Source organism: Drosophila montana, unplaced genomic scaffold (genome assembly GCF_035044405.1).
Source record: "Drosophila montana isolate Dmon_TW-CO22-7 unplaced genomic scaffold, ASM3504440v1 contig_3325_1, whole genome shotgun sequence".
Lineage (NCBI taxonomy): Eukaryota > Metazoa > Arthropoda > Insecta > Diptera > Drosophilidae > Drosophila > Drosophila montana.
Window position 1 is genome coordinate 99,141 of NW_026998209.1, and position 24,178 is coordinate 123,318.

Sequence of the window (24,178 nt, forward strand, 5' to 3'; positions counted from 1 at the left end):
GCCTATGTATGCATGTGTGTGTGTGTGTGTGCGTTTTATTTTCAGCTACGATAATGAATAAGCCACAGCGACAAAAACAACGCGCAACATTTTAATAAAAATCTACATGAATACTGTGTAATATGTACGCATATACATATGTATGTATGTAACTGTATTTATATACTTAGTACATATGTATATGGCGTCTTATCCGCCAAGAATGGATCCGCTGCGCGGCATCCGTTCGCAACGGCATCGCAGTGCCAGCCACAACGCAGCGGGCAGCGCGCGAGTCTAAGCCCCAACGCTCAATTTGCGGATAAGCAACAAAAACAAACACAGCATATCCTTATCCCGATTCCAATTGGCAACGCATCTTTATCCGCTGCAGCATGTTGCTCTCGCAGAGGGCAGCTCAGGTGCTGCCGTTGCTGCTGCTGCCGCTGCTGATCGACCTGACGGAGCTGCCCAGCGCCACGGCCTGGATGAAGTTTAACAGTTACACGGCGCTCGGCCGGAAGCGCACGGATCTGCGCAAGAAATGTCCAAATGTGAGTGCCAAATAAATACAGCTTACCTTCGGCTGGATAGTTCGGATAAGCTGGCCAAATTGCTTAGCGGATAAAGTCATTGGAAATCTGTTGACATTTTTACAGTGCAGCAATAGAATTTCATATTTCTCACAATTCAGTACGCGAGGCACAAAGAAAACATCAACAATTCTTTTTATCGTACAGTGAAAGTTCTCTTGAGAAGACATCTACGACTCCACAATTTGCTGTGCTTAGGGAGAAGTCCAATACACTCAAAAGAGTTTGTGGCAGGTGTCGAAAAATCGTTAAAATCCCCATTATATAGTCCATAAGCCATATGCAAGTCGGGTTTTAAAATCGATATTTATCGATGTGACAATAACATGCAAAGCTATCGATAAGTTACACTTGCCTGAGCTCTGATATGATGCAGAAACATGTAGAGTATAGCAATATTTGTCTCAGTGTACACAGACATTTGCATGCCAGTGTGTGCGTGTGTGTGTGTGTGTGCTTGTGTGTGTGTGTGTGCTCTCTCATCAATATGCGAGTCAGTCAGGCTCTCATTCAGAATGTGTCTGGGGGGGCAAAGAAATGGGCGCACACTGATGCCAAAATCAATCACACTTTCTAAGTGCCCGACGTCCGCGTGTCGCAGTCGCTGCCGAAGTCGCTGCCGCAGTCGCTGCTACCAGCGGCATCGGCGTCGGCGTCGGTGTCGCCATCGGCATGGCCGCAACGTTGACAGGCGCTCAAGTGCAGCGGATTTTGTTGTGTATAAGTATACCCTGTAGCCGTGGCAAAATAGTTAAAACAGGGTATATTCCAGTTGGGCAAGTGTATGCCATTGTATCTAGCTAGGAAGCTAGGAAGCTGCGAATTCCAGTGCGGAATATCTCTGCTCATATTCACAGATCTTGATCAATCAAAAGCTTTCAAATTTGCAATTTTCATTTTGCTTCCATAGAATCGATAAATATCGATTTGCAAGCGCCGCACTTCGGGCATATCTTCAGATTCAGAAAAACTGAAGATATCAAAAGTTGGGCGTAGATTCAGTATAATTTAAATGGTAAATATTAGATGGCCGTGCTAGTAAACTCTCTAGGATATCTATACCTATACCTTCTTTCGGGCAAACACATTGATATCTATCTAACTAAAGGGATATCTGTATAGAGATCTGATAAGAATCTGAACATAAGCCAGGTGGTTATACGTTTTTATTCCGATAAGAAACTGGAAATGTAAATTGGAGAAATAAGCAGCGCATGTCTATGCATGTGTGTGTGTGTGTGTGCAACTCGTTGCTGTGTATAGGGTATCTGGCAGTCGAACAGACCCGACTGTAGCACGCTTACACTTGTTTCTGTGTTTGTTGTTTGTGTTCTTCTCATTTTTGTTTTCAATTTTTATTCTGTGGCAGTTGCAAGACGCACAGCCCAAAGCCTCGAAACAAATTGAACAAATGCACAAAGTGACATGCAACTAGATTTTTGTGGGATGTGTGTGTGTGCGTGTGTGTGTGTGTGTGTGTGTGGTTTAATTTCAGCTGGCACGCACATTTGCCTCAATGAAAACTTTGCTGTTGTTATTCTGATTTATTTATGTGTTAACTTTCTACCATCATCAACCCCCCCCCCCCCCCCCCGCCGTTATGCCCTCCCTCTCTCTTTACCACCCACACAACAGGTGCGCGCGATACGCAACTTTGATCTGGAGCTAATGATGGGCAATTGGCATGTGGTCCAATATTATGCCTCCACCGAGGAGCTGCCGGAATATGCGTGCATGCGCAGCAATTTTGCCTTCTCCAGCGAGGATCAGCATGTGAGTACATCAATCTTGTGATTGACTGACTGGCTGACTGACTGACTGACTGACTGACTGACGGATTGGTAATCAAGAGCGCAAGCCGTGTGCAGCTAGACGCTGCACGTAGCTGCACTTGGCCTATTCGAAGACTTTGGCAAATTCCACTCGCAAGTGTGGAAAATGCGTGAAAAAGCGTGGTTATACTATTCTACAGCTATTCTACTAGCACATACATGCAATTAATATCGACCGCAGATCACGATGAACTTTAGCTACATCTTTGCCGAAGATCCGCTGCGCGAGAAGCTGCAGGGCAACATCACGTGGCTAATACCGGACTTTGGCACGCCCGGCCACTGGATGCACACGGAGGACATATGTAAGCCCAGGCCTGTCCGGTATTGTATTGAGTATATATTTTCAAATTTCACGCACAGACGAGGGCATTTACAATACCTATGTGCTGGATACGGATTATAGGAGCTGGGGTCTAATCATGCACTGTGCCGAGAAGAAGAAGCATCCGCGATATTTGTCCGCATTGCTGCTCTCGAGGCAGACCACGCTGGGCGATAATGTGATTACATTTTTGAGGTGAGTCGCACAACAACTTGTGCAAATGTGCATATTGCAAACGTTAATTTGAACGTGTTTCATTAGAGAGAAATTGCCACGCTATGATATTGACTTGTCGTTCATGTTTGCCATTAATCAAACTTTGTGCGAGCATCTGATGGAGTCGAGCAAAGATGATCCGCTGGCGTATATTGTAAATGGACAGCAGAGCGTCACAGATAGCTTTAAGCTGATCAATAAACCATAATTCAATAATAATAATAAACGCATGCAATTCAAATCGATCTTTAAATTCGGCGCTTACTTGAAGTTGGCTGCGCTCAAACATTTGACAAACGCTTAAAGTTGGCTGCGCGCATAAGGCGCACTCACCTTAAGTGAGCTGCGCGCAAATTTGCGTTCACTTTAAGTTGGCAGCACAATGTACGCCAAATGTGTAACGTGAACGCAAATTGAGCAGCGCTAAACGCAAAAATGCGCAACGTATAATGAAAAAACACAACACTGAGCGTTCGTGGCGAATGCCAAGCTGAACAACGCAAACAAAATTTGGTCACTCTAAAACGTAGTTGCGAAGAAAAAATTAAATATTTTTGTGTGTTTTTAAAGAGTTTCAATTGCTTTGACAAAACACGGCAAATCTGCATTTTTGAACGTATTTGAATTCGTGTGTTCGCAATGTGCAATATTTTCAATATACGCACAAACAGTGATTTGTATGTATATAATCTGTAGCTGTTGTTGTACCTGATTCGTTGCGATTTTCGTATGCTGCTGCGTTAAAAGTGGTGGAAAATGTGTGCAACAAAAAACATGCAATTGCCACTAACTATGCACATTGGGCAGCCAGCGGCAACAGTGCGTTAGTTATTATTATAAATTTGGTGTGGTGCGAGTGCGTTAAACGTGAAAAGTAGCTAAGAAAATTCGCGCGTGCAACACAAAATTGCGCCAATAAGCGAACGACGACGACGTTTCTGTCTGTTTCTGTTTTATTGCATTCCTGCTCGCACACATACATACATACAGAGCAACAGAGATTTTCGAGCATACATATGCATATGTATGCTTGCATGTATATGCATACACATATACATAAACATATACCCACATGCATTCACGCAATAAACGCAGCGCAACCAACAACAACAAACAACAATCAACATTGGCCGCAACACAAATGTTTTGTTTCAGGTGAGCATGCAGCAAACATGAATACAGAGTTTGTACAGTTTACAAAGCGTGTATACTTCAAATATAAATAGAACAACTCAAAGTGCAACAAATAAGTTTATGTGCATTGATTTGTTTCACTTGTGTTTTTTGTATCATTTTTGTTTCTCTTTTTTTTGTTTTTTGGCAACAATAAAAATGGTAAATCGTTCGCGCTCGCACACTGTGCGCTCAATTGACAATAGTGTGCGCTCGCTCGCACGCACGCAAAGCTTACGGCACCTCGTTTGTTGTGTTTTGTTGTTGTTGCTTCTTGACATTTGCTGCGGGAAGCTCCGCTTAAGTGTGTTTTTTTTTTATAATTTTAATATACACATGTATGTATAATAAAGTTTGAATGTTGCAGTAGTTAATTTTCAAAATAATGCTCATATTTACCTTTTCCACTTGCAGTGTAATTGTTGCAATTGCCATCAAGTGGCCACGCGCGCCAACCATCGCATAAACGAATTGTAAACAACAGGAAAAATAATCGCAACAAAAGGCGAAACTCGAACTGAAGTATTCTGCAAAACCGAGTGGCACTTGCAACGCGCCCGCCTCCCGTCAAGATGTCGCGCTGGGGCAAGAACATTGTCGTGCCGCTGGACTCGCTCTGCAAGGAGAAGGAGAACACCAATCGGCCGACGGTGGCCCGCTCCGTCGGCACAGTGGGCAAATGGGGCAAGATGGGCTTCACATCGACGCGCACCTATACGCTATCCGCACTGCATCCCATGGCCGCGGCGGCGGCTGCTGCTGCGTCTGCCGCCAGTCCCGCCCAGAGTCCGGCCTCCACGCACGATCACGATCCGAACGATATGTCTGTGTCGGTGCCGGAACCGCCCAAGCCCAAGAAGTTCTTCAAGTCGCGCAATGCGGCGCCGCCGGAGGTGATCGCACAGATAATACAACAGCTGCCGCACTGTGTCGCCGGCACCTCACCCATGCGGGATCAGGCGGCCATGACGCCCACACGGGAACCCATCAAGCTCAAGCTGGCCAAAGGCAACTCCGCAGAGCGGAAGCGTAAGTCGCCCAAGAAGAAGGCGACGGCGGCGGCCGCAGCGGCAACGGCAACGACGGCTGCCTTAACGCCAGGTGCGTTTGGTGCCGCCGAAATAGGCGATGGCCTGGCCTTGGATGCAGCTGATCAAATGGATCTGTCTGCGGGCGCATCGCCCACGGCTGAGCCCAAGGGCAAGAAGAAGAAAATCAAGGAGGAGAAGAAACTAAAGCCAGAGGCGCCGCCATCCCGCATCTTGGGGCGCGCCCGCAAAGCGGTCAACTACTGCGAAGTGGACGAGGACGACCGCTATCCCACGCCCATCAAAGATCTGGTTATGCCCAAAACGCGTGCGCCCGAAACAACAACAGCCGCATCCCAGGATGCTGCAACACCAGCAGCCCCAGCTCCAGCCCCAGCCGCAACCCCTGCAGCAGCAGCAGATGGGAATCCAGCGCTTCCTCCGCCAACGACGGCGCCCAGTGCAGCAGCCGTTGGCATCACAGCCGCCTCAGCTTCCACAATGGCCCCAACTACAGTGCCATCTGCATCCGCCTCATCCAGTGCTTCCCGCACGCCCGAACATCCGCCAATTGTTCTGCGCATTTCCAAAGTGAGTGTTTGGAGCTGCTGACGAGATCACATCTAACCCTGTGCCAAGGCCACAGAGCGAACGACTTCGGTTTGCCGAAGATTAAACGGCCAGAGGCAGTTCTATAACAGACTAGCTGGCATTTCCCTTTCCTGACCGGTGTCTATTTTTCAATTTTCCACCCATTTCCCGACGCTGCAAAATGTACATCGACCCGCCACATCTCGAGCTATATTTTATATTCATATTTAAGAACCAAAATTGGTCCCTTGGTGTGAAGCTTAAAGCTAAAGGTAAACTTTCGCAAATACAACCTTTGACCTACATTTTCCATCCAAGAGGGGTGGATTGTGCAGAAAGTTTAGAACACGCCTCAAATGCGGCCTTTAAAAATGCGTTTAAAGTCAATCGTATGGCATGCAAAATATGTGCCGTCTTCCGCCAATTTTCCACAGTTGCGAGTGGAATTTTCAAAACCGCTTCTTTAAGCTTTAAACATAAGTTAGATGGGCGAAACTTTGACATTATAGAGCTGTCAGTCAAGACAGTTATATATATAAATAGATTGTCAATCTATTTCTATATAGAAATAGCCACACAGATAGTTTTTTTTCTATATCCCAGCTATTTTTCCAATTGGAGCTTGATGGTAAAATAGGCTGACGTTGATAAGATTTTCCTGATATGTTAAGAGCATTTTCTTGGTGTTGTTAATATCTCTTAAAGAACAAAAGAAGTTAATTTTATAAAAGAAATCAATTTCCGGCATATCGTACATATAGTATTCCGAGCTGGCGAACTCCGACAGATATTCAAAATATCCTGGCTATGTTATATAGAAATAATTGTCACAATAATTTTCTGATTTCCGAGCGAGCTCTGCGCATAAATTCAAGATTTTAATATCTGGTGTGTTTTAAAACAAACCTGGTATATAAATTGATTACTTTTTTTTTTTGTAAATATAAAATTATGTTAACTCTTGCAACAAAAGCAACAAAAAATTGCCTGAGTTGCATTTGTGCGCAGTTGACATATTTGAATCGTCTGCTTAACCACTGTGCGCACGAGTGACGCGCTCAGCGAGAGACGATCCCTCCCTGCCTCTCGCTCGCTCTCGTACACACACACGCACACACACAGTCACGCACCCCATAACATTTCGGCTTGAAGCGCTCTTTAAGCGCTGTGTGGGAAAGAGAAAGCGACAACAATAACAACAAGCAGCAAGCAGCGCCAGTGTTAAATTACGCGCGCTTTTACATTAAACGGAGGTTTTTTTTTTCTCCCATTTCTTTTCTTGAGTTTCTGTTTTTTCAACAACGTTTTCATTTGACTGCCGCCGCTTAGGCCCAGTTGTTGTTTGTGTCTGCTGCGCGACAGTTGTCGCTGCCGTTAGCCAAGTGTTAATTACGGCTGAAAAAATAGAACGTCCCCCCCCACACAAGTGCACAGTTAGATCGAATTGTGTTATAAACAATGGAATTATTTGGCGTTTTCAATTGCAGGGCACCTCACGTTTAGTCAGCACGGACAGCGAGGAGCCGCCAAATAGTTCGCCTGCACAGCAGCTGCAGCAGCATCACCAGCACCAGCACCAGCAGCAGCCATACGAGACGCCCAGCAATGCGCTGACCGATCAAATAGAAGCCATAGTTCCTGCAAGTACGCCAAAAATAACTGTAAAACCGCTGCGACCGCCGACAGCGGCAGAAGCACAGGACGCATCAGCTGGCAGCGAAGCGTTAACGCTGGCAGCGACGCACGCAGCGATCGAGAAAACGAACAACGACGACGAAGAAGAAGAGGACGAGGAGGAAGAAGACGAAGAGGAAGAACCGCCCGAAATCAATTATTGCACTGTGAAAATCTCACCAGACAAACCGCCCAAGGAGCGCCTGAAGCTGATCATCAAAACGGACGTCATACGAAACGCGATCGCCAAAGCAGCCGCCGCCGCTGCAGCTAAGGCCGCTGGCGAGGAGTCGCGCAGCGAAAAGAAATCCAAAAGTAAAAAGCATAAACATTTAAAGCACGCCCAGCTAGTCGAGCAACTGCAGCCCAGCCTACCACCAGTAGCAACAGCAGCAGGAGGAGCAACAGTTGCAACAGTTGCTGCCACAACTGCGTCGGTCGCCGAATTGGCCAATACGGAGTTTAAGACGCCGTCGCCGCATCTGGCGCTGAGCGAGCCGCAGCAGCAGCAACAGCAGCTGCATCCCACGCATATACAGCCATTGCGCGGCTCGGTTATATCGCCGACGACACGCTCCGATCACGACTTCGATTCGCAGTCGTCGGTGCTGGGCAGCGTCTCGTCGAAGGGCAACAGCACGCCGCAGCTGCTGGCGCAGGCGGTGCAGGAGGAGAGCTGTGTGATACGCAGTCGCGGATCCAGTGTCATAACCAGCGATCTAGAGACCAGCCAGCACTCCTCACTGGTGGCGCCCCCCTCGGACATTGAGTCGCGCCTCGAGTCCATGATGATGACCATCGATGGCAATAATACGGCTGCAGCTGCAGCTACAGCAGCAGCAGCAGCAGCAGCTGCCGGCACAGTTGCGGGGGGATCAGCGACGGATCTGCATAGTCGTGTGGAGCAGCCGCTGCAGCAGGACATACTCTCGGTGCTGCGCGGCGATGTGGTGCCGCGTCTGAATGGCGTTGACGAGCCGGCCGCCGCCGAGTCCAAACAGCCAAAGCGGGCAACGCGCGGGCGTGCGCGCAAGACCAATAGCAATGCGGAGGCGGCGCCCACGGAGACGCGCACAAGAGCGCGCGCCAAGCCGTTGGAGGCATCACCCACATCAACGTCCACGCCCGCGCCCGCGGTCACGAAGCGTGCCACACGCACGCGTGGCAGCAAGAGAACGGAAACGGAAATGGAGCTGGTCGAGTCGCCCGAGAAGTCCCTGGAGGTGGCTGAGGCGCCGCCGCGACGCGGACGTGCTGCTGCGCGCGCCAACAATAACAATTTGGCCAGCAGCAACAACAATAACAACAACAACAATAACAACATCAACAAAATTGCCGCCAATCTGTCCGCCAAAGCGGAGGCCAGTCGCACCACAGACAATGGCGCCGGCAGCGCCGCCAGCGGAACGCGTAGCTATGGACGCAAGCGAAAAAATCAGCAGGTAACGCAGCTGCTGCCACACGGCGAAGCGGATGCCACAACGGCGGAGCAGCTGAAGCTGAAGCTGCTGGAGCAGCAGCAGCAGCAGCAGCAGGAGGCACAGCTAAACGATGATAGCCAGCCAACGCCGGCCAAGGTGCCGCACACGGATCTGGCTCTAGATCTGGATCTGGAACTGGATCTGGATCTGAATCTGGATCTGGATGGGGAGCCAGATCCGGGCATGGATGAGCTATCGAATACATCGAACAGCTCCTCGATGCAGCACGATGGCTCCTCTTCATCGCCGCCGCCGCGTGATTACAAATTCAAGGATAAGTTCAAGCGCACGCTCACCCTGGATACGCAGGTGGCGGCCGCTGGAGCTGCTGGTGCAGCAAATGCCGCTGCTGCTGCTGCCGCCGCCGCCGCCGCTGCTGCGGAGGCGTCTGGTTCGAGCAGTGCCGCCAACACCGGCAGCGAGGAGACGCAGCGCGGCGCCGTCAAGCTGGTCATCTCAAAGAAGAAGGGCAGCATCTTCAAGAGCCGGGCGCTGGTGCCCTCCGACCAGGCCGAGCAGGCGTCGGTGGCTAAGCGACATCTGTACAAGCACAGCTGGGATGCAGCACTGGAGGCTAACGGCGGCGGCACTGGCAGCGATGCCAGCAATGCCTCCGCCTCGACGACAGCGGGCGGAGGCGCCAAAGCGGACAGCCTGATAGCCGGCAAAGCGGCCACCATCGATGCCATCTATGGTGACTTTGGTGATAGCAACTCCAACAACAATACCTGCAGCAGTTCCGCGCTGCGCGGCGAAAGTCCGGCCCTGGGCAAACTGACGCGCCAGTCCAAGCCACAGCACAGTGGACAATCCTCGGCGGCGGCGTCAAGCGATGCCTTCGATCTTGAACTGGAACCAAGCCCGGACGAAGCTGGTCCCGGCGGCGGCAACGCTGGAGCTGGAGCTGTAGCTGCCGGTGGAGGTGGAGGTGGCGCTGGTGAGCGAACGGGTCTGCGCGTGGATCGCAAAACAAAGGAATACTATACGGTGGTGCGGAATGTGAAGACGGCGCATCAGATACAGGAGATTGGCGAGTACCAGGAGATGTATGACGATGTCGAGTACATACTGGATGCACTGCAGCCGCACAATCCACCGCCCACACGTTGCCTATCCGCCCTGCAGCTGGCCACCAAATGTATGACGCCCGCCTTTCGTATGCATGTGCGCGCCCACGGCGTCGTCACCAAGTTCTTCAAGGTGAGTGGACAGGAACAGGAACGGGGACAGGGACAGGGACGGGGTGTGCTCCATTGGCTTAAATAAATAATCTAATCGAATAATCTCTCGTCAATCAGGCGCTCTCTGATGCCAACAAGGATCTGAGCCTGGGCCTGTGCACCTCGGCCATTATGTATATACTCTCCCAGGAGGGGCTCAATATGGATCTCGATCGGGATTCGCTCGAGCTGATGATCAATTTGCTGGAAGCCGAAGGCGTGGGCGTGGCTGCCCACACAGACCGTCCCAATTATGAGCGCAACAAGCAAAAGGTGCGCGAACTATGCGAGGAGATCAAGGCCCAGGGCAAGGGCACCCATCTGAATGTCGAGTCCATAACAGTGGGCACTTTGGCGATGGAAACGCTGCTCTCGCTAACCTCAAAGCGTGCGGGCGAATGGTTCAAGGAGGATCTGCGCAAACTGGGCGGCCTGGAGCATATTATTAAGACAATATCCGATTTCTGTCAGCCGGTGATTGCCACGGCTGCCACGGATATGGCCCTGGTCGCTTGGGAGCCGGCTCTTCTCGATAATATGCAAACGGTGGCGCGCTGTTTGCGCGTCCTCGAGAATGTCACGCAGCACAATGAGGCGAATCAGCGGTATATGCTCACCTATGCCAAGGGACGGGCCGTGGATACGCTTTGCTTTCTGTACCGGCTATGCGATCGACAGCTGCTGCTGCATCCTTCCACGGCCGAGCAGAACAGCAGCAAGGAGCATCCGGGCGTGGCCATGCGCGAACTCCTCATACCCGTCATGAAGGTGCTCATCAATCTGACGCACACGTTCAACGAGGCGCAGCCCTCGCTGGGCGCCGAGCTGCTCGGCAAGCGCAGCGATGTCATCGAGACAAGCTTCCATCTGCTGCTGCTTGCATCCAACTACATTCCGGATCGCTGTGTCTTCGAGCTGAGCATCCTGGTGAGTTGATCTAATTCCTATTGATATTCATGATATTTTAACCAACTCTTTTGTGCCAACTCCGCCAGGTGCTGACCCTGCTCATCAATCTCTGCATGCACACGCCGCCCAATCGTGCCACACTGATGCAGGCCCATGCGCCCGCCGAATATGTGGCGGACAATCCAACGCCCGGTGATCAGGCGGTCAGTGCGGTTCAGGCGCTGCTCGAGTACTTCTACAAGTGCGAGGAGCTGGCCAGGTGGGTTTTTTTTTTTCATAGCTTTATTCCTCACTTCACAAAGATAACACTCATTTCATAATTATGTTTGTTTGCAGACTTGTGGAGAAGAACACGGACGCCTTCCTCGAGAGCAATGAGAAGAGCAAAAAGAAGCAGGAGGAGGTCGAGGAGACAGTCAACAATCGTAAGTTACATCAGATCACATATATATATATATTTGCACCGATTTAGGGACTGGGGACGAATGAAAGTGGATACCCACCTGGATACTTGACATTCGTTGATACTGGAAACAAATATAAATACCACGCAAATCGATTCTAAAGAAAAGGCAGCCATACGCAACGTAATACGAGTATCTTTCGCACATGCCAATGCCACAAATGACAATGGCTGTGAGAAGGGGGTCTGGCAATGAAAGCCAAGCTGGCAAGTTTATTTATAAAGAACTCACAAATAGACTTTGAATATTTACATTAGAAACAAATACGCACGAGCATATAGATTTTAACTAGATTAAAAGATACTCCGGAAGAAGGTACTCAGACAGACAGATGTGAAAGCATTTAAATCTTTGGGTATATATGTTTGCTGGACAAGAGTTGCGGCTACTACTTGAAAAGAAGAAATCTAACCATAAACTGTATTATATAATTATAAATATAATATTAAATTGATATATATATATATATATATGCTATTTGAACAATTGCAGTTGTGCAACGCGCTAGCCATCACATGGAGCACACACTGAAAGGCAGCTATGCGGCGATATTGATTGGAAACCTGATCACCGATAACGTCCAGTATGAGACAATCGTGCGGCGGCAGCTGCGTGGCAATAGCTTTAAGGAGATCGTTGGTGTGCTGGAGAAATATCACACCTTTATGAACCTGACATCCAGTGTGCGTAAACAATTGCTTTATATATGTATATATATTATAGTTCCATTGAATATCGAGAATGCTTACACATATTTATTTGTTGCAACAGTTGGAGGCCGCATTTGTGGCGCACATGAAGTCCACTAAGAAGATAATTGACAACTTCAAGAAGCGCGACTATATCTATGAGCATGCGGATGAGGATCATACGATGCCGATGCCCCTCAATCTAGAGACGACGACGCATCAGCATCATCATCAGCATCATCATCATCATCATCATCATCATCATGAGCCAAATGATGCGGCGCACACGCTAGATGCGAATGCTTCCAGCAGCAACACAAGCATTGCAACCGGCGGCAGCAGCAGCAGCAGCAGCAACAACACCGCCGCCAGCAACAGCAGCAGCGGCAACACCACCTCCACCAACACCAGCAGCAGCAGCGGCAGCAGTGGCGGCAGTAGCATGCCACGTGTCTTTAAGACCTACAGCAGTCATAGATAATCAATGCCGGACGACCACTAAGCCAGCTCTGTGGAAGACAGAAGACGCCGCCGTCGCCGCCGCCAGTCACTGAAAGCCTGCCACCAAAATAATAATTATTTATGTTGTTTGTAATTGCTGACAATTGCAGCCTATATATAATTATTTATTTCCTATTACGTATATGTGAACACACACCACACAATTTTATATATATATATATGTATATGTGTATATTTTATAATATTTCGCTGTGCTCTGCTTGGCTCTGCCTTCGGTTTTCAGCTTAGCTTCGCAATATTTAATTGTATTGTATTTAAAACAAAAAAGTGATAGCAAATGAGCATGGTCAGCGTTTTAACTACAAACACACGCACACACACACACACACACACACACACACACACACACACACATCCGCATACACACAACAGCCACACAGACACACACTCAAAGATCCAAATTAACTACTGATAATGTGTACGTTATATAGTCATAAGCAATATTAGCAACTATTATATATTTACTTACACACACACACACACACACACACACACACACACACACAGATAATCGATTGTACATATTGTTTATTCAACGATTTTATTCAATGCTATCTAGGTTTTATTTAATGTTTCTATGCTCTATAACTATTTTAATTATAATTAAATATTCTTTTTTTTTTTTTAACTATATATATATATATGTATTTATAAGCACACACACACACACACCTACTTGTACGTGTATAAAGTAGAAGATGTAATGTTTTGCAAACAAAAACAAACCAGAAAAAAAATATAGTTATTTTATTGCGTATAGCGTTTAAGCAAAAATAAGAACTCTATCCGTAATTAAAAATGTATGTATGTATGTGTATGTTTAAATGAAAAATGTCATATTTAGGCTTACAACTGAGATATAAACCAGAGAGAGATATATAAAAAAAAAAACAAGAAAAACTCAATTTCGGGAACAAACTATATGTATTTATTTTTTTGTTTTAAAATTGTCGATAATGTGAAGAAAAAAAAAACAACTATCTATAAGGAAACCTTACACACTAAATATAATTATTGTTCTTGCAGAAAAAAAAAAAAACTTATAAATAAAATTCAAAAGAAATTAATTTATGTTGTATGTTTGAATAAGAATATCTAGTTGGCAAACTTAAAAAATATTCAAATTTATGACACAAGCATGGGAAAGATGGTACATAAAATCGTTTTTTTAAAGCAATTTTCATCATTATTGCATAAAAAGTTGGTTTTTCTTTTGCTGATAAAAAATAAAATTAGAAAATAGAATGTTATTTTAATGTTTTAACAGCCAACATTATTTGCTCTCAACGCAAAACTATTGCAAAATTTGATCCTAACTCACAGCCAAACATAAAAACATTTGAGAAACAAATAAAAATGTTGCTTAATAAAATAGTTTTCCATGGAATTGAAATAAATAAAATGCCGCTACAGTGTCAGCTCTGTTAAGTGTGGAGCAGCGCTGTTAGCTGTGGAGCGGTAACGTGTACACGTGAATGACAAAAGGAACAGTAGTCGTAATTTATGGCAATTGTACAAACAAGACGGAAAAATGATGCGAGATTAAAAAGTAACAAAAATAAATATATATTGTTTTTTTGCTTTTTTTTATATACGCATTGCTGTAAAGACTAAATTGAGTGAGACGGCGGCAACGTCGGCGGTCGGGTGTAAAATTTTCGTCCAAACTGTAAATTGAAAAAAAAAGGAACCAAAATCAAAAGAACAACAACGCAAACAAATAAACAAAACGCAGCGCAGCGCGAACGCTGGTGTGCGTGTGTGTGTGTGTGGGCGCCAGGCGTAGACGACAGCAACAACAGCACGAAAAGGGATTAGAAGAATCAGTTGGAGCAGAAGGGAAATTCGCTGCAATTGGGACATGTCCAAGGTGCAGCCAATGGCGTCGGCGTCGGCGTCGGTGCGCGCACGCCCGCGCCAATTGGGCGGCGAGAGTGTGACCATAGCACATGCCGAGGCGGCCAGTGGAGATGCGGCGAGCGTGGATCTGAACGCATTGGACTACACCAGCAGCAGCTCGATCATTGAGTTTCTGGCCAAGGAGCAGGACTGCAATCTCGAGCCAGCCGATCCGGATAGCATATTCCAGGAGGTGAATCGCCTCGCCGACAGCACAGATTTGCGCTCCGTGGATGAGCTGCTGCTGGAAGCGGAGCGTCTCATTCAGCAACAGCTGCGCTTGGGCGACGGTGACGGCGACGGCGACGGTGACAGCGATGCCAATGGCCAGGTGAAGACGCCCTCAACCACATCACCGCAGTCGCTGTCATCGCCACAGAACAGCATCAAGCTGAACTCGCGCTTCACGCGCCGCATCGACCATGTCACCACCGTCACCACCGTTCGCAGCAGCACTGCGAGCACCACCAGGACCAGTCCAAGCCATGCCAAAGCCAGCAACAGCAAATTCAAATCTGTGGGCAACTGCTCCGCGTCGTCGCCAACCGAGCCGCTGGCCAACTTTGTGGCGTTTGTTGAGAATCTGCCCTCGGAATCGGTCATCTCCGAGGAGTCCACGCCCAAGGATCTGCACAATCACACGCACAACGGCGACGCCTTGGCCCAGCTGCAGCTGGAACAGCTCGACAACACCGATGACGACGAGGATACGGTGAGTCTATCGATTCGCATGTTCCTCCCATAACATTCTGCCCATCTGATTTATCCAATTGGACACCTTTTCAATGAGACCTTTTCAAGGTTTTCGGTGTTTTGTCTGATTGGGTTTCTTTGAGCTACCTTTGCTGTTATCGCCTTTCGTTAGTTCCCTTCATGGTTCACATTTCGATTCGGTTCGTGAACCTGGTTCTCTGTGCTACTGAGCTCAGTTTTTGCTTTTAGCAATTGCTGAAGGTCAGACAATATTAATTTTTTTGTTATTAATTTATGTCTGCCCTGGAACTGGCCAACTATCATATCGAAAATTGAATCGAATCCTGTTTTAATGTATTTAATTAACATAATTAATAAGTTCCAATAGAGTCTGTTTGCAATAAGAACTGGAACTGGACGTAAACTGGTTCGGTTCCGAATCATTTTGCAGCCCTGGCTTTTGATCATTATAAAATTTTACTAATTAATAAGCTCCAATAGAGTCTGTTTGCAATAAGAACTGGAACTGGACGTAAACTGGTTCGGTTCCGAATCATTTTGCAGCCCTGGCTTTTGATCATTATAAAATTTTACCTTCTCTCCCGAACCAAGCGAAATAAAAAGAGCATGTTTTAAATATGATTTATAGATACAAGTATACATATACATATATATATATATATATATATATATATATATTATTATTGATTTTTGTTGTTGTTATTTGTTATTAGTTTTTACATATGTACAATGTACATGCATACATAAATAGGCATTCACACATTGAAGCGCGAAGCTGCGCTCACACACTTACACCTAGTTAGATACAGGGATTTGGGATGCTCGGGATGCTTTTGGATTGCTCAGCCAATGGATTGGGCAACTGTCTCGGCGACGGTCCAGCCCTCGAGGGCGGTGTCCTTGATGAACTTGGGCGGCAGGACAAAGCCGTAGGTGCCGCGATCGCGCAACTCAATGGTGTACACATATTTAACGCCCAGTGCGGCACGGCTCCAATCGTCGGAGCCGCCGCCGGCAATGCCGAGCACCTCGTGGGTGACGGCCGCCGTGTAGCTGCTGCCGGTCTTTTGGGCAATGCGGTCGACGGCGGTGCTGGCGACGCGCTGCAGCACGCTCGAGTCCTTGACCTTGACGGCCTTGTAGGCCCACGGATAGACGACCATCTGGCCGTAGCTGTGATATGTTAGATACGCCTCCAGATTGTATTTGCGCTTGGCCAGAAAATCGGAGACGGCCTTCGTTTCCAGCTCGGAGGCCGCTGCGCTGCCGCGATAGACATCGCTGCAGGGATCCTTTGAGGAACCGAATCCGGTCCAGCCAATATCGAAATTGCGATTCAGATCGACGCCAAAGCAATTGGTTCGTCGCGATGCCGAGCGATTCTTGCGCCACAGTCGATTCGACGTGCGGCTGTACTCGTAGCCATCCGGATTCATCACTGGCATTATGTACCAGGTGAGGCCGCGTATATGCGCCGGCTGATTCTCCCAGTTGTTCATCAGCTGGTACAGTATAAATGTAACTGTTGCCGGGCTGATCCACTCACGTGCATGGATGCCGCCATCGATCCAAACTTTTTTGAATTCGCGCGGATTCTCCGAGATGCTGCAAGAGGGCGGGAGAAAAAAACCACAGCATAGCATTAGGCGGCGCATGGAAATTTGTGTAGCATACTTCTAAGCAGCGCTATGAATGTTAACATTTATCACAAATGTTAGCTGTCTAGCTGTGGTCTCTGTTAAGTTAACAGTTGCAAGCGCATTGCATTTGCAGCTAACAGAACGAGGCATAGTTTTGGGCGGTGCCGGAAAAACATTTTGCAGAGGGAAAAATGTGACAAACTGAAGCAAACTGAACTTTGTATCGGACCACTATATCTTTAAGTTTTCAAAGGAAGGCTATTGAATCTTCGGTAGTCCGAAGACATTTCGTATTTGCTGTTAACATACCGCAAGACCTTCAAATCGCGTTTCTCGGCCGTCTGTCCTATGGTATAGAGGCGACATATATTTGGATACTTGGCGCGTATTTCGCGCATAAACGCATATATGGTCTCCAGATCGTGATAGTCCTTCCAGTGCATGCCGCTGCCGCTGCGTGAGGCCTTCTCTGTTGGACGATCCATTCAATTCAATTCAATTCGATTCGATTCGATTCGATTCTCTACTCACTTGAGCGTGCGCCTGGCTGTGCTTGTGTGGCTTCGATACCTTCCAGCAGCTCCTGATCGATCAGCGACTGGACATTGTCGGTGAGCACCTGGGCCTCGAGGCGGTGGGCTTGCAGGAATGTGCGCGCCGCCTTCACGTGCTCCTTGCCAATGGAGACGTCCAGAAACTTGGAGTTCTCCTTCCAAATATTGCCACCGAACCTCTGCTCCAGCACCTGGCCAACGGGTATGCTCTGGAGCATGGCATCGCTCATGTTGTGAATGCGCCACAGCTGCGTCTCGTCAAAGCGCTCCGGAATGCCGTTCAGATCCTCAAAAGCCAGCGAGTTGTTTGTCGCACTCGCCATGCCCACCTGCATCCCGAGCAGCAGCCCGAGCAGCATCCCGAGCAGCATCAGCTGACCTGGTCGTTGACTCATCTTTCTTTCCATCAGTTGTCAGCTATCGGTGATATCTGTGTGGAATGATAACTTATCAGCTTCCGACGAGCTGCAGCGAGCGTCTAAGTAATTAACAAACCCGCCACGCCCCGCCCCGCCCCCGCCCCCGCCCCCGTTACGCTTAGTTTAGTTTCTGGGTCGCAGACTCTATTCAAATGTTAGTTTGTTAATCGAGTCACCTTTATTTTCCTCAATCCATATTCAAAAAAAAAAAAATCAAACAAAATCATGAAAACACTTTCGAGCACACACGAGTTGTTAAAAGTTGTATATTTACGTTATGTTAAACAAATGAGGGTTTTTTTTTTTATAATTTTTCGACAAATTTCCCAATTTGAATCAATGCTAAAAAAAAGAAATGAAACTAAGCTCATTCATAAAACGAGTCTTGTTTAAATGGAGCGCAATTGTAATTACACGAAATGAACATTTACGTATATCGTACATTGGCATGGAATACTATTCCAGAATTGTGCATTTACGATATTGGAGAACTAATGTGATTGGGTTTGTTTTGTGATTTTGTGAAAATTTTCCAACGTATAAAATTGACAGCTGTTGAACATTTCTAGAGCTGGCTTTTTGGGATCGATGGGAAATCGGAAAGGAACTTTGAAAACTTTCCAATTATTATTATATTTATTAATTTTAACAATTTCAACTTAGTGCGGGAACTTTCAGAGCTGTAAATCTCATATATAATTATATATGATAATAACTGATAAATCTTATAACAGAATAGTTGTAAATCGTCGAAATATAATTTGTACGTTAGCGAAAACTAATTGAAAGCCAGTATTGTAAATCGTAAAAAAGCTTAATTTACGATATGAAAAACGAACGGAAATGAAGCTCTTTTTTTGCATACATTGTTTTGTATAGATTTTATAGTATAATAATAATTTGTGCAATTATTGAAAATTCTAAAGCTTGAGCCAAATGAATGATTGACTGATTGACAAGTGTTCACTCTAAGATTGGAAAACGGGCGAAATTTGTTTGGTTTTCCAAACTTATTGTCAAAATTCCTCGACAAGGCATTCACAATTTCCCCAATTCACAATCAAAATCTTCGATTGAATTACCCGGTTCTCAAGTTTGCAGCTACAAGAGCATTATTTTCAAAGCCCTAGATCTGAGCGATGTATATAGAGACGACATGGAAAACTAATTGGCAGTAGTTTCCCACAGATCACAGGTTATCTCTTTGCACTTTTCCCATTTTCAACAACAAATCCGAAAGGCTCTGCCATGCTGTTAAGGAAACCTTAGCGATAGGCGAAATAGTGTAATCCCCAATCAAACTAATTGTGAGTGGCTCGGTTCTCAGTTCGAATCTGGGTTTTTATACATTACTTTTTGTATTTATTTTAATTTATTTAGTTTAATCAAATATATTCCTGCTAAATTGAAGTCTTCCTAAATCAAAGTTCTCAAACCGCTTTCAAACAAAACCGTTTCGAACCGGTATTTCAATTAATTTTTTAACCTCAAACCAAACCTTAAATCTAGCCATTTGTCCAAAGAGCTTTTCAATATGTTTGAACCAAAACCACCTGACAGAAACCTTTACGGTTTGAGCCACCGACTTCTCTTTGGGTTTGCAGCCCTGCCAGGACCAGGACAAAGTCTAACAAAATGTTGCAGTAACATTTTTAAATATATGAATTGATCATAAATGGAAGATTGGTTAAGTTCAGGTAATAAACTATATATACATATATGATTTTGGAGAAACTTTGCAAAGTCGACAACGGCTTCCTGTGTCTGTGTGTGTGCTTTGGCCTTGGCCAAGTTCAATGTTATCTGGAATTGGACGCGCTGTGATTTCTATAGCTTGACTGCAATTGGTTTTATTTTGATTTCAATTTTGTATGTCAGTCCGTCAACTGTCGACGATCGATTCGAAACGCGCATTTGGATTTTGAGCGAAGCGCGGGATGTGGGCGGGTTGGCTGGGATTGCGGGTTGTTATGCGATACGACGATTCGAAACGCATTCGGAATGAATCCATTTGTATGCGTTCGGCACTTGCGTAATCTCGAGGCAAATGATTATTATTTTTGGCCTCTTTTGTTTTTTCGCCTTATATATGTTTTTGAGATGGAATTCTAATTACGTGCGCACTCTATCAGAATCCGAATCCGAATCGGAATCCGAATTGGAATCCGATTCGGAATCTTAGTTTTAGTTGCGAAACTGTTGTCGCTCGTGGTTAGCACGCAATTGTGCTAATTTTCTCCTGACGACCTGTTTGGATTATCGTTTATTTTATTTATTTAGTTTTTTTTTTTCTTTTTTTTAGTGCAGAAAGCGGCCCAGAGAACTGGTTCTAAGCAAACATTTAGGTTGTTGTGCGCAGCGATGGAATCTTGTGGGGCAGAGCTATTGTGAATAGTCCGACCTTCGTTTCGATCACGTGTCCCAGATGTTATCGCCAGTTCGTGCTGTGCTCCAAAACTGGAGCGACTGCACATTTCCCTTGACAGGTCATAAATAAGTAAGAGTGCCCGACTGAGAAATACCCTGTGCGCAGAATTGTTAAGCCGTTATATATAACGTATGCGGAATAGTCGATTTAGATCTTATAATTGCTGATATTTATCGATTTATCGATAGGCAAGAAGAAGTTTTCTTACAAATTTGTCATCCCTTATTCTTTTCACAACAGAAAAAGATTGATGCTAATGAAGTATATGTAAATGTATGTATGTATATACCCAATCGGGTATCTGGTATCTTCTGCCCGTTACATACCTTTGCAAAAAATACTATACCCATATTTGTTAGCCCATTTTCACTGCATACAGGGTATAGAAACTTGTCGCAGCCCGTTGCAGTTAAAAGTTTAAGCGCAATGTTAATGTTAATGTTAATGTTAATTTACATGCAAACGTTAATCATAGGTGACCTCTCTCATTCAGAAACGCATCCGCATTAACGCTCTTGCATTCTCGCTCGCACGCACACACGCTCACACGCACATTCAATTCATTTATTAAGCTTACGTTTTACGTTGCGCTGTGATTGTTGTTGTCGTTGTTGCTGCTGTTGCTGCGCTTCTTGGATGCTGCAGTTGCCGGTCAGTTGCTGCTGCTGACACACCTTTGCGCCTGTGTGTGTGTGTGTGTGTGTGTGTGTGTGTGTTTGACTGTAACACTTGGCAGCTCACTGACGAATCCAGACTAAATGCTGCCTTTGTGTCGCTTCAATTTTTATATAAAACCCAGCCAGGCAACTGTGCCGAGGGCCGTTTCCCGATAAAAAAAAATACAAAAAAAACCAAAATAAAACCAAACGGAAAAAAATAATACACGCACGCACACTAAATCAGAAAAAGAGACCGAAGAAAAAAATTAATAAAAAAAAAAACAAACGTTAAACAGAATTACAGCAGAAAGTGAAAAAAAAGCAATTTTGGGGAAAAAAAATTGCGCTGCTGCCTGACGACCGATCTTGGAGCGATCGGCGCGTACTGAATGAATTGACAACAACAGTAGTCGCAGCAGCACCAGCAGTAACAGTAACAGCAGCAGCTGCGGCAGCGGCGCAGCAAGCAGCAGCAGCGACGCGCTTACAGGCAGCGCGAGAGAGTCACGCATAAAAAAATAAAAAAAAACATGAACCAACAATAAATTTGTGAAGCCTGTGCATATGTGCGCATGTGTGCGTGTGTGCGCAGTGCGGGGGGCCGCCTGCTGCTGTCGGAGTAATTTTTTGTTGTTTCTGCGCCTACAATCTTTCCATCTCACCGCTATGCAATGCAAGTCAGCGACATTGACTCTCTTTTGCGTCGTGCTGTAATGTGATGCGTCGCTGCGCCCGCTGCTGCTGCTTATGTGTCCGCTGCTGCTACTGTTGTTGCATTTCGTGTGCTTTATCAAAAGTCAATCTATTACTCACACACACAGACACACACATGCACATGCATAGGCACAGTCAGTCGTGCAGTTGGCGTCCGTTTTGCACTTTGCACTTGTACAGGCAACAGTTTGACAGCTACAACGCAACTGTTAATGGTTTTTTTTTTTCAACTTTTAATGTGTATCTCCAGCTTTGCATTGAAAGCCACTCGCTCGCAGCGCTCAGCGTAACAGCACGGAATAGTCCATTCGAAATTAACACCTCTATTTCGGGCACGACGCCTGCTCTGGCTTGATTTAAGCACAGTGCACTTCAAAAGTACTCATACATGTATGCATGCATATTCAATAGTAATTTTATATGCATATGTGTGTGTATGCATTTCCACTAATTATCATTCTTGTCATTCTAGCTTGCTTCATTTACTTGCCTTCGAAAACTTTGGCTATTTATCATTTATGATTGCATATTGACTCTCTTTTTAAGTGAGAAAAGTAAGAATAAAGTAAACAAAGTGTCTCAAAGATATAATTTGTATACTCTGCGCACACATTGTAAAACGATAATATGCAAGCTCTTGATATATATATATACCCTCACCAGTTTAAGGCTAGAGCTGCTAACGATCTTCCAAAAAGATCGTGTCTGAAAGACCAAACAATAATCTTTCTTTTTAAACAGCAAAAATACAAACAGAAAGTTTAATGACGTTAAAGAACAGTCATCATTATTGAAATGAATTTACCAAATGAGTCATTACAGGATGATATTTTAGATACTGCAAATAACATAACACAACCTTTGTTAATGTATAACATAATGTTAAGCCATAAACAATCTGTTGCTAAGCCGAGCTTTTAAGACCCGACAATGCAAAATACATTAGCTGGGGAAAAACCCATTAAAATGCTAGCTAGAATTTTGTTAAGAAAATCGCATACACACATACATATATAGACAGCTATAATTATTGAAATATTAAACATAATCTTTTAATCGTTGGTTTTACCTGCTGACCTCAGAGCTGGGAAATGCATGACTTGTAATGCGGCTGTGCCTGAGACTGAGTGCAAGAAGCAGCAGCGATGCATGCATGCATATACACAATCAAGCTTATTTACATGCATGTATGCGTATATGTCTAAAAGGCATTGTGCTCTGTTGTAAATTTGATTCAATTGCTGCTCACACATGTCAAACTGTGCAGTTGTATGTGCATATGTAGGCGCGTGCGTGCGTGCGTGATTATGTGTTTTTCAATATGTCATTTTGTATACACATACACATCCATCTATTTTACAAGTTTTAAATGCATATGTGTGTGTGTGTGTATGACGGCGCAATTTTTGACCCACTTGTCATGTTTTTACTTTCTTTCGCCTTTAATGATGATCAACATGGCCCCCCCCACCAATTAAGTTGTTTTTTTTTTTTGTAGCTTATAATTTCTGCTGCTGCTGCTGCTGCTTTGGCTTTTTGTATTTTGCGTATTTGTTATTGTTGTTGGGCTCATTTTTTTTCTCTTTTGAATACGATTTTCACTTTTGGAACTGCAGCAGCATTTTGTGGTTCATTTAATTTCGAACAATCGGCATTCGAGAGCTTCATTCAATACTCGCTTCATGCTTGGCCAAGAGAACACACACACACACATACACAGACAGACAGACAGACACACGCACACACACAGGCACACTTGAACAATCAAGCTCATTATGTACGAATTGTCTGCTTTTTGCCTCATTGTTTGTGAATCTAGGGTATTTTGTTGGCCGTGCATTTAGTTTGTTTGCTGCTGGCCGTTCTTCAGCAGGTTTTTTTTTTTTGGTTTTTTTTGTTTTCCAGCGCTTAAATCACTTTCTTTGCGCGCTTTGAGCTTTTGCGGCAAACGGCGTCTATCGCAGGCCTTTCGCCTGATCCGCATAATTTCTATATGCATGTTAAGTAAATAAATAAATGAATAACATCTTGGTGCCCGTCGTCGTCGTCGTCGCGCCATTTGTCGTTACTTTTTCTTCCCCCCATTTTTTTTTTTTGACTGGTTTTCAAAACGCGATTGAAAGTGAAAGTTCCACCCAGTTCAACTAGCTGCCCGGCCAACGCTCGCGCTCGCGTTCGCGTTCGAGTTCGCGCTCGCTCTAGCATCAGCTCTTCTGCTCTGCTTGCTCTCTCGCGCTCTCTTGCGCTCTTTTACAGTTTTTTTTTTCACTGCTTTCTATTTGGGTTTATTTTTAACATTTTTTTTTTTTCACCATTCTGACATTCTTTGGCCGTAATACAATTGCGTTTAGTTGGAGGAGTCAGGAGTCTTCCAAATTTCCCAGTTGCTTTACACACAAAACGCTTGTGCACTTGCTGAATATTTATCTATTTATTAAGTTTTAATTGTACTTGC

At 45.5% G+C, this 24,178-nt stretch overlaps 4 protein-coding genes across 5 annotated transcripts in view; 3 read left to right on the forward strand and 1 right to left on the reverse strand.

Moving 5' to 3' along the window:
* Window positions 1–258: 258 nt before the first annotated feature.
* Window positions 259–3,188, forward strand: Karl (lipocalin/cytosolic fatty acid-binding protein Karl). The gene is made up of 5 exons (XM_064691048.1): window positions 259–533; window positions 2,208–2,345; window positions 2,586–2,709; window positions 2,768–2,924; window positions 2,991–3,188. Exons 1-5 carry the CDS (start codon window positions 375–377, stop codon window positions 3,151–3,153), a joined length of 741 nt encoding a protein of 246 aa, XP_064547118.1. The 5' UTR covers window positions 259–374; the 3' UTR covers window positions 3,154–3,188.
* Window positions 3,189–3,469: 281 nt separating this feature from the next.
* Window positions 3,470–13,614, forward strand: wapl (wings apart-like). Its single transcript, XM_064691023.1, has 8 exons — window positions 3,470–4,100; window positions 4,533–5,737; window positions 7,225–10,092; window positions 10,191–11,039; window positions 11,108–11,280; window positions 11,358–11,446; window positions 11,978–12,168; window positions 12,257–13,614. The coding sequence occupies exons 2-8, from the start codon at window positions 4,691–4,693 to the stop codon at window positions 12,653–12,655; spliced, it is 5,616 nt and encodes a 1,871-aa protein (XP_064547093.1). The 5' UTR covers window positions 3,470–4,100; window positions 4,533–4,690; the 3' UTR covers window positions 12,656–13,614.
* A 590-nt stretch (window positions 13,615–14,204) lies between these two features.
* Window positions 14,205–24,178, forward strand: part of LOC135434427 (centrosomal protein of 162 kDa) — a 30,920-nt gene continuing 20,946 nt past the window's right edge. Inside the window, exon 1 of one of the 2 annotated variants that reach the window (XM_064691021.1) lies at window positions 14,205–15,307. In XM_064691021.1, coding sequence (XP_064547091.1) covers window positions 14,558–15,307 — 750 coding nt within the window. In that variant the 5' untranslated portion in view covers window positions 14,205–14,557. The remainder of the gene's footprint in view (window positions 15,308–24,178) is intronic. The other variant, XM_064691020.1, reaches the window with a different exon arrangement.
* On the reverse strand, window positions 15,950–21,190 carry LOC135434429 (carboxypeptidase B). Its single transcript, XM_064691022.1, has 4 exons — window positions 20,928–21,190; window positions 17,481–17,933; window positions 17,259–17,418; window positions 15,950–16,914 (listed from the first exon to the last, which is right to left on the reverse strand). The coding sequence occupies exons 2-4, from the start codon at window positions 17,908–17,910 to the stop codon at window positions 16,152–16,154; spliced, it is 1,353 nt and encodes a 450-aa protein (XP_064547092.1). The 5' UTR covers window positions 17,911–17,933; window positions 20,928–21,190; the 3' UTR covers window positions 15,950–16,151.